This window comes from Lolium rigidum, chromosome 6 (assembly GCF_022539505.1).
Source record: "Lolium rigidum isolate FL_2022 chromosome 6, APGP_CSIRO_Lrig_0.1, whole genome shotgun sequence".
In the NCBI taxonomy this organism is placed as follows: Eukaryota; Viridiplantae; Streptophyta; class Magnoliopsida; order Poales; family Poaceae; genus Lolium; species Lolium rigidum.
In genome coordinates this window covers 116,744,755-116,755,486 of record NC_061513.1, presented here as the reverse complement: position 1 = coordinate 116,755,486, position 10,732 = coordinate 116,744,755, and the positions used below count along the sequence as shown (strand labels likewise).

At 42.9% G+C, this 10,732-nt stretch overlaps 1 protein-coding gene across 1 annotated transcript; it reads left to right on the top strand.

Annotated features, from left to right (window-relative positions):
- Nucleotides 1-2,767: 2,767 nt before the first annotated feature.
- LOC124660677 (NADP-dependent malic enzyme) lies at nucleotides 2,768-8,169 on the top strand. The gene is made up of 19 exons (XM_047198499.1): nucleotides 2,768-3,163; nucleotides 3,844-3,964; nucleotides 4,048-4,122; nucleotides 4,243-4,394; nucleotides 4,484-4,589; nucleotides 4,668-4,733; nucleotides 4,819-4,914; nucleotides 5,001-5,072; nucleotides 5,207-5,290; nucleotides 5,479-5,577; nucleotides 6,201-6,248; nucleotides 6,350-6,403; nucleotides 6,514-6,612; nucleotides 6,727-6,816; nucleotides 6,906-6,983; nucleotides 7,095-7,169; nucleotides 7,261-7,351; nucleotides 7,615-7,743; nucleotides 7,832-8,169. Exons 1-19 carry the CDS (start codon nucleotides 3,006-3,008, stop codon nucleotides 7,918-7,920), a joined length of 1,782 nt encoding a protein of 593 aa, XP_047054455.1. The 5' UTR covers nucleotides 2,768-3,005; the 3' UTR covers nucleotides 7,921-8,169.
- The last annotated feature ends 2,563 nt before the right edge of the window (nucleotides 8,170-10,732 follow it).

Below are 10,732 nucleotides of genomic sequence, written 5' to 3'. Positions count from 1 at the left end.
CTGCTCCTGGACCAACTGCTACTGCTGCTGCTCCTGGAGCAAGTGCTGCTGCATCTCCTGGACCAAGTGCTGCTGCTGCACCTGGACCAAGTGCTGCTGCTGCTCCTACAGCAAGTGCTGCTGCTGCTCCTACAGCAAGTGCTGCAGGTGGAGGAAGTGCTGCTGCTCGTCGTCGTCATGTTGCTACTTCTGCTTCTACAGCTTGTAGCACTGCCCCACCAGCAAGACCACCAGCAAGAGCTGCATTTGCTCCACCAAGATCTACTACACCATCGACAGAATCAGAATACGAATCCGGCTATCCAGCGTACAAAAGGACAAGGACATGGGCTTATATGAACTGTGGTTATGTTGACCAAGATCAAGATGCTGGCCCAGATCAAGATGCTGGCCCTTCTTACTGAGTGCTGAATGAACTGTGTTGTACTACTGCTTATTTTGGTTGTACTGATGACTTATGGTGCATATGCATGGTGCTCCATTTGATGACTTGTTATATTGTACTGAATTATGACTTCCCAGTACACAAATGGTGCTCCATTTGATGTTTTCATGAATTACTAGTTAATTTGTGATCAATTGTGCCTTGGCGATATAGAAATGGAGCTCCAGTTCTTGCTTTGATGACTTATGCTTTGTCAGTTCATGAATTACTTGCTATATGTGATGAATGATGCCTATTTCATGAATTATGGTGCTCCAGGTCATGAATTACTTGCTATATTTCATGAATGATGCCTATTTCATGAATTATGGTGCTCCAGGTCATGAATTACTTGCTATATTTCATGAATTATGGTGCTCCAGTTCTTGCTACATTTGCAGTACAGAAATGGTGCTCCAGGTCATGAATTACTTGCTATATTTCATGAATTATGGTGCTCCAGTTCTTGCTACATTTGCAGTACAGAAATGGTGCTCCAGTTCTTACAAACTCCGGCGACCATAAATGGGCGGCGCCGCCGTGCCGATTCTAACTCCGGCGACCATAAATGGGCGGCGCCGCCGGCGACAACATGTTCCAGACAACAATTCAATAGTTGCACAGAACAATTCAAAGACAGGCAAATTCAGTTAAGCCAAGAATAATTCAGAGCTCACAGCAATAGTAAAACAAAGTGCCAGTACTTCCATTACATGATAACATCAAACTAGTTCCATCTAGTACATAATTCAGCACTACATAGTACTTCCATTACATGCTAACATACTTCACCAAGGCACAAAGTAGTAAATTATTACATGCAAACAACTCATTCTCCACAAATCTCAGCTATCTTCTTCATCTTATCCTTCAGAGCATGGGATTGCTTCAGGAGTTCTGCAACATAGTACTCTAGCCTCTTCTTTTCCTCCTTCAAAGTTGAGCATTCATCATCTGTCTTGGGCCTCTTTGCCAGCTCATGCTCCAGCCTCTTCTTTTCTTCCCTCAATGATATCACTTCTTGCTCTGCCTTCTCTCTCTTTGCCACTTCAAGCTCAAGGTCATGAGAAGTTATCTCTGACACATACTCCAGAGCATTGCCCACTTGCTTGTGCAACTCCATATTCTTCTTCTCCAACTCTTTTTTCTGTAATGTCAGTTGGTAATTCCTAGTGGCATACTCCACATTACCATGTATCCTACTGTCCCTCTCTTCATCATGCATGGCCCAAAGCTTGACCAAACTCCTCTGCAGTGGAGGTGGCCATGGCCCATCTACCCACTCAACCTTGTCACACATTTCCTCATCCTATAATATCAATCAAAATCCATCAACAATTATACTAAATTATATGAAGGCAGTAGCTATATCCATCAACAAAATTGCATGTAAATACTAAAAAGGCAGTAGCTATATCCATCTTGTTATCCTAAATAGGCAGTAGCTATGTCCATTATATTAAATTGCTTACAAATCTGGTCATAACAAACTAAGCATTGGTCATATGAAATTATGCTACTATATTGTGCTACATTCTCTGGTTATAGTACTATATTCTCTGGTCATACTATATTGTGCTACATAGACATAAGAAATTGCAATGGGCATACTATATTCTCTATATATCAATGGCTATATAAAAAAGGCATTACAGTTCCCAACCTTGCATCCACATGCCGTAAATCTCCTGCCCGTGTTCTCTCCTTCGAAGCAAACCAACTCCGTACATTGGCATATCATGGTTGCACCTCAAATCGCAATCGTCGTACCGGTGAACTCGGTGTCCGAATTGTTTCCGGTATCTAAGAGAAGGAACAGGCAGTGCAAGATCTAAGCTTCAATCGACCGGTCTTTGATTCAATCGATAAATCCCAAATCGTAGAAACCCTAACCCTTATCGGTGAACGGGAGGCAAAATCTTACCGAGCTTGCGAGGGTCGAGGCCGTGGCCATAGTCGAAATCGGACAGCAGGCTGTCCTCGCTGCTCTCTCCGTCATTCCACGACGGCATTGCGACGGCGAGGCGCGGCGGCGTTCGTCCTGGCGGCGCGGCGGCGTTCGACCGGAGCGAGAAGAGAGAGAGAGGTGGCACGAGCGCGTCAACTGGTCGAGTCGCACCTGGTCGACCGAGCCTCTTATCTGCTCTTGCCCTAACGGCCACGCACACGGACGTTTGCTATGACATGTGGGACCGCCGGCTTAATTCTCGTTTAACGCCAGAGTTGCTCAATCTGTTACGAACTGCCCCAGAAGTTGCACTTACTTGAAAAAATTACCAGTGTTGGTACCTACTCGCAACCGTTGCCCCAAAAGTGGTATGTATATGTAATTTACTCCTAATATCCTCGCTTCCGCACTAATCAAGCTACCACCTTTGATAAACACCACTGCTCCATCCATTAGCTACTAGCGCGGCGGTGGCAATACCAGGGGAGCAGCTCAAGTGGTGTGCGGAGTGGTTGCTGCGGGTGCCACTTGTGCGGGGAGACGCCGGGACTGCCGGCGGCGGCGGCTAGGTGGTGGTCGAGGTGGTGCGCTGGTACGAGGGGATTCGTGACATCGGCAGGGGCGCAGGGGGAGATGGAGAGCACCATGAAGGGGGTACGGGGAGGCGGCGCGCCCTGCGTGCTGGACATGGACGACGCGGCGACGGTGGGCGGTGGCGTCGAGGACACCTACGGCGAGGACCGCGCTACCGAGGAGCAGCTCGTCACACCCTGGACCGTCTCCGTCGCGAGGTGAGCGTCCAATTGGGAGGGTTTGCTGGGTCTAGAGATTCTCTGGCCGGTTCGTTCTTAGTCCAGTTTAAGGATAAGTTTTCTGATCCGTCGTGGCCTGGGACCAGACCAGGGATTTCAGTTATGAAGTTTACGGCTTTTTGTGATCCGAGTTCAGAACAGCTTTTCTTTCTCAGTTGCTCAAATCCCTTAGAATAAAATAAAAATCTCAGTTTCCTCGTAAAAAAATCTCAGTTACCTAAGATTGCAGTATTGAAACTGTTCAATTTCAGGGAAAATGTTTAAATAATTCTAGTTTTGCTATGTTGGTAGTGTATGAAGTGCGCTCGGGATTATGATCGTTGATCCGATATTTCAGGCAACCTAGAAATTGATAATCCTAGTATAAGTTTTTATCGTGATGCTTCAGTTTTTGACGCGATCAAGCTTTGATATGTTTCGATTTTGCATCGCGGAGTTTGCCAAATTGTTTTGGTCTTAAGCTATGTGTTAGTTGACAAATGACAATAGTAGTACTTGACCTACTCATAGGTAGAATTTGAGTCATTTACCGATGGTAATGCATGACCACTCTCTGGAAAGGAGAAATAGTGGCTATAGATACTGGAGTAGAATCTGTTTTGCTTGTTTGAAATCATAATTTCGCATGTGGAAATTCAGACTTGTTTGGTGTGTGGCAGCGGCTACAATTTGCTGAGGGATCCACGCTACAACAAGGGGCTTGCATTCACAGAGAAGGAGCGCGAGACACACTACCTTCGTGGTCTTTTGCCACCAACAGTCATATCCCAGGAGCTCCAGGTTCAATGACCTCTGATCGATATTTTAATGAACCATTTCAAGCGTGCACACATGTCTGATCTACTGTACACTAATATTATCAGGAGAGGAAGATCATGCATAATATCCGCCAGTACCAGTTACCTCTGCAGCGCTACATGGCTATGATGGACCTTCAGGTTACTGTTCACCAACTTTCCATATTTTGTAAGACCCAGGCCTCTTCATTTTTCCTATTGTTCATAGTATAGCTGATGTAAATATCCACTTTGGCTATGCTGTTTCGGTCCATATTGCAGGAAGGGAATGAGAGACTTTTCTACAAGCTCCTTATTGACAATGTTGAGGAGCTTCTCCCTATTGTGTACACTCCAACTGTTGGTGAGGCGTGCCAAAAGTACGGTTCCATATTCAGCCGTCCTCAGGGTCTTTATATCAGCTTGAAAGAGAAGTAAGTTTTGCTTCGTAGTTAATAACTTCGTTTACTTTTTGGGGCTATTTTTTGTTCACACTCATATGAAATATTGCTGGGTTGTATAGGGGGAAGATCCTTGAGGTGCTGAAGAACTGGCCAGAGAGGAGCATTCAGGTTATTGTTGTTACCGACGGTGAGCGCATTTTGGGGCTTGGAGATCTTGGGTGCCAGGTATTTTCTGTTATGTGTCTTGAAAAATTATGAACTACCTCTCAGGTTCTTTCATTGATTGCAATATTTTTAACATAGGGGATGGGGATTCCTGTTGGTAAGCTTTCCCTTTACACTGCTTTGGGAGGGGTTCGTCCATCTGCTGTAAGTTGGCACTTAAATATACCTTTTTTTTGTTGGACTATCGTTTCTTGTTGCGTGAACTAACATGTTAGTGATATTCCTGAAGTGCTTGCCAATCACATTGGATGTCGGCACAAATAATGAGCAACTTCTGAATGATGAGTTTTACATTGGCTTGAGGCAAAGAAGGGCCACAGGCCAGGTTGGACAAGGATAATTGCTTCTGCCTGTTTTGCCTACCCCCACTAGTTACCACCTGGAATTCTTATTAAAAATTTGTGTTTTCAGGATTATGCTGATTTTCTGCATGAATTTATGTCTGCTGTGAAGCAAAATTATGGGGAGAAAGTTCTCATTCAGGTAACCTACATGCTAACAAAGCTATGCCCTAAATAAAGTCGAAACAGAAAAACATGCCGCTTTGAAATGACCTGTCTCTATTTTCGTAAACTGTGAAACAGTATCATATTTTCTTAACAACTATTCATATGCAGTTCGAGGATTTTGCAAACCATAATGCGTTCGATCTCCTTGCAAGATATGGAACAACCCACCTCGTATTTAATGATGATATTCAGGTACTGTTACTGTTTGTCTGTTACATTCCTTATGATGTAGTCTTTTGTAAACATACAACATCTGTAAACATGATTAAACACTACTAAATGGAGCTGCCCAAATTTTTTGTTGTCAGTACAAAGGTGAGCTTGAGGCTGGGGCTTATTCGAAGGTACTGAATCAAATTCTTACTATCTATATATTGCAGGGAACAGCTTCTGTGGTCCTTGCGGGGCTTGTTGCAGCACTAAGATTAGTTGGTGGTACATTGGCCGAGCACACCTACCTGTTCCTGGGAGCTGGAGAGGTCTTTTTTTATGCTTTCTTATTTGGACCTTCCCTATGAGTTTTAGATATAGTGAGCATTCTAGCTTTCCTTAGCTTCAAAATTCTCTAGCAACATGTCGGGATATTACCTTTTTTGTACTTGGCCAATGCTAGCAACCTGTAGAGCTCCAATATCTGAACTAGACCTACTGCATTGGCTACGTTATCCAAATGGCATAAATTATGCAATTCACTGCTCTTTTAAACTTCAAGTGACAAGTTATCATTGATCTTAGTGTAATGTGTCTCTTATTTGAATACATAAAAAATGATGTTTGGGAGAACTTTGGAGCCGCGGCTCCACTTCTGGATTCCGTTGGGTCTCTCATGGATATCTGTGTGCATGCATGGTCATTTGAGTGGCCAGCTATAATCACCTACAAATTTAACAGAGCATGTTAATCACTTTGCAAATGTTGGCCCATATCCCCAGGCCGCTGCTTTCAAGTGTGACGGCATCTAAAGATTGTACTATATTATCTAGCAAAATAAAACTTGTATGCTTCTTGATATCAGATTTTGAAAGCTGTATTTATCATTCTCTCAATGCTGTTTCCATGACACTTTGCCCACTTACGAATAGCTTTGCTCTCGCACATGCAGGCTGGAACAGGTATTGCAGAACTTATAGCTCTTGAAATGTCAAGACAGGTAGTGCATCTTTTTCCCTTGGATTTCTCTGTCATTTTCAACTTCTGCATGCATATCTAGTATCTGGAATCTAAATGTCCTAACAATTGTTTGCTATGCAGACAGAAACCCCAATAGAAGAATGCCGCAAGAAAATCTGGCTTGTCGACTCAAAGGTTTAAAATTTGTCATGAGCACCTCATGCATATTCTTAATTTCACTGTTTTATCCCAGAACTTGAATGTATTCCTCCTTGCTAACAATACATGTTAATTTTAATTAACAGGGACTGATTGTCAGTAAGCGAAAGGAGTCCCTTCAACACTTCAAGAAACCATGGGCTCATGAGCATGAGCATGTTGATAACCTCTTAGATGCGGTCAATGTATGAGTGCACTTATGAAACAAGAATAATCTTATGGGCTTACCTTAGTTATTGGCAGTGATATGACTATTTACAAGCTTCGCTTCTGACCTAAATGTGTTTGCACCATTCCAGACTATCAAACCAACAGTTCTGATTGGCACATCTGGAAAGGGGCAAACTTTCACACAGGAGGTTGTCGAAGCCATTTCCTCATTTAATGAGGTAATTTTCATCATGCCAACTTGTTTCTTCTGTGTCTTTTTGAACCATTGAAGTTAGCTGGTAACAGTGTTCGGTATATAAAATTGTAGATGCCTATCATTCTTGCCTTGTCCAACCCAACATCGCAGGCTGAGTGCACGGCTGAACAAGCCTATACATGGAGCAAGGTAATCGTCTGTATGAGCAGTCATTTCATCTTTTACTTGGAAATTCTTCTTCATAGAGCTATGCAACGTTATCAGTGGCAATATTTTTGCACTAACAGACTGCGTTAACAGGGTCGAGCAGTGTTTGCAACTGGAAGCCCATTTGATCCAGTAGAATACAATGGCAAGATACATGTGCCTGGCCAGGTTTAAATAACTCACTGTTCGTTGGAGAACTTTTATGACTTCAAATGGTATGAACTAATTAAGTTAATTTGATTTTGGTCCTGGTATGCAGGCAAACAATGCCTATATCTTCCCTGGGTTTGGCCTTGGTGTGGTGATGTCTGGAGCAATCCGCGTACATGATGACATGCTTCTTGCAGCTTGTAAGTACTATTAGGGATATCTAATGTGCATAACATCTGTTACCATCAACTGTAAACACATAACCACATTCTCACCATATGGCTGTATTTGCATGAGCTGCCAAAAAAGGTGCAGTAAAAAAGCAAACAAGGCATTTTCTACCATGGAAGTTTGCTAGAATAAATACAAATTGTATAATAACTTTGCATATACTTTAGGTCGTGTTGAAATATATTCTGTACCAGCTAACTTACCTTGATCATGCATCCCTCTCCTGGAACAGCGGAGGCTCTGGCTCAGCAGGTGACACAGGAGAATTTTGAGAAGGGGCTCATTTATCCCCCCTTCTCGAATATCAGAAAGATCTCTGCTCACATTGCAGCCAACGTTGCAGCAAAGGCATATGAACTTGGTAAGCATCATGCTTCCGTGTTTTCTTAAGAAAGGTACATATATGCTTATTATCTTCTATGATCATCATCAATTTATCTCACGTGTAGGCCTAGCAAGTAGACGCCCTCGGCCAAAGGACCTGGTCAAGTATGCTGAGAGCTGCATGTACAGCCCGATTTACCGCAACTACCGGTGAATCCGTGTTCATTCCATCTTATGTATAGCTACTATTTATAGAACTGCTTGCTGCAAAATCCCTTAAGTTCAGTTCCAGATGCTGTGGTTAAGCTGTGCTACCCATTCTTTCTGTAATATTACCCTTCGCTACTAGTTCTGTGGTGCTTCCATTGTGATGTGATGTAAAATGACTTGGTGGCCATATCAGTTAAACATTTGTATTCTGGTTACCGTCCTTGCGGTGGAGAAAGATAAATTTGGAATAAAAGTTTTTTTTATAAAGGATGCTTTTATTACTTTTATAAGCAATTACATCCAGCCTCTGCTTTTGTTGTCTCAAGTTCAGAAAGATAAAATAAAAACTAGGTGAGGTACATATCGGAACGATGAATCATATAACGCCTAAGGAGTAGGTGGGGCATTTATCCGTAGACTATGCTGCCACCCATGTTGGTAAAAAGTATCCCTCGCCGAAGCCTCCAACCGTGTACAGACCTCCGTAAATAGGTCTCGGTTCTCCACTCGCTGAAGAGGTAACCACGAACGGAGAATACATGTACATCTGTAGATGACCTGCAACAAAGAGCAATTTATATCATTAAAAATCTTGTCATTTCTACATAGCCAAAGCGCCAGTGTAATCGCTAGCGCCCCCACCCTAAGAAGCAACTTAAACCTTGAATCGACACCATGAAGCCAATTGCCAAAGACATTGGCAACACTAGTCGGAGGATATAGGGTAGACGCTACTTGGATGACTGATCATATAGATCTCGCGAACTGGCACTGGAAGAATAAGTGTTTGATTGTTTCGTCCTGATGACAGAAAACACATCGAGTACTCCCATGCCAATTACGCTTAACAAGATTGTCTTTGGTGAGAATTACCCCTCGACGAAGATACCATCCAAAATTTTAATTTTTAATGGTATCTTCATCTTCCAAATCTTCTTGTTATTATCAACTGGTAAATCAGAAAGAAGGATCGCGTTGTAGAAAGATTTTACAGAGAAAGTACCATTGACATGAAAGTTCCATCTAAATTCGTCTGATTCGTCCGATAATTGAATATCTTCGAACCGTGAATAAAAGTTTCTACCTCGGTACTATGGTTGTCCTGCCCGTGTTAACTATGTCATTGTTTATGAGACTACTTGGCCTCAGGTATGTGGCTCTTTGGTGGCGACAGCAGAAAAGATTCTCATCCTGGAGGTCGTTGGTACGATGCCCAGACATGAACTATGGCTCTGGTCGTGGCATGTTCTGAAAAGCAAAAATCCATCGTGGTAGCAGCTAGCCAGGCTGATCCCTTTTGGTTTTGGGGGTGAGTGACACCGTCCAATACTCCAAGTTTCCATGCTGGTTCCTTATTCGTCACTGTAAAGTTGCAGTTAATCATGGAGGTAAGATGCTGATGACATTTCTCATCTGATTGAGCAGAGACCTATGGACTACAGCAACGAATCTAGCTAGTTGGCTAAAGAAAGATTATGCAGATGCAAATGGAACTGTTGCAAAAAAAAATGGAACTGTTGCAATTTCAGCCTCCCCGTGCTAGTATCCAAGGGGATTGGAATAAAGGGTACACTGCATATTGGTACGGCCACATCAATGACTAGAACACATGGTTTTTGTCATGTTGTACCCAAATCACCGTGTGTAACCGATTTGCAAATCCAATTAAAATTTCTTCTAGAGAAATCAAACTGAAAAGCACTAAATGGATAGTGTGACTGTGTGAGAGCTGGATTGAGTAAGATTTCTCAGATTATTTGCACATCTTAGGAACTCATCAGCCAATGGTGCGAAAAACCACTATAACCTCTATTATTTGACACTTCTAGTGCAAACAATCTTGTAACCATCAATGATGAAGGGTTATGATTTTGATGTGACAACGGATTGAAATATACTCTAAAATCCTGAAATGGTGTTCTCGCACAGTGATTTCACTATGATCGATGCTTTTTCGCGACAACTCTATTGGAAACATTTTTCTGGTCATGTTGACATGTTGTACCCAAATCACCGTGCATACCTACGATGCAATTATTTTTCCAGAGAAACCAAATCAAGACACATTGAATGGGTAGTGTGAGACCAGGATTATGTAGGATTATTTGCACATCTTAGACGCTTGTCCCCCATATATGCGTAAAACCACCATGTAGCCTCTATTATTGGAGACATTCACTACGGTAAACCTTTTAGCCACCAACAATACACGGTTAATTCTTCGACGTGACATCAAATTGAAATATACTCTATAAGCCTGAAAAGCCGAGCCCGCACAGTGATATCACTATAACCATGTGTGCTTTTCCGTATGTAATATTTATATTACCGGATGTACCGTTTGTGTGGTCGTTGTGTCACATGAATGTCCTCTCGTGGCAATTTTTATATATTTCGTAATGCTATGATTGCATGATAACGTACATTCCAGATGTTGATAGTAAGCTACTCCTTCCGGCCCAAATTAATTGATTGGTGCAGCCATATGCTAGTCTAGTAAGTGTGCACCAATTAATTTGGGCCGGACGGAGTAACAAAACTATGAGAAAAGATTACTCCATAACTTTTGACCATTTTCCGTAATCCTTAATAGGGAGCATTTCGGGCGTGGTTTCCGGGGGGCTGTTGGCCGTACGTAGTGGTTTAATCAGCCGGCCGGTACTGCGCGCGTGAAATGGAAACCGCGCGCTCCGGCCCGAGGCTGATCGCCACAGCCAAAAACGGCCCCCATCAAAAGCCGAGCTCTCGCGTCCTGCTTCCCGGCCGGTTAAATTCCTACTACCCTCTTATCCAGTGCCCCCTCTCCCTTGCTCGCG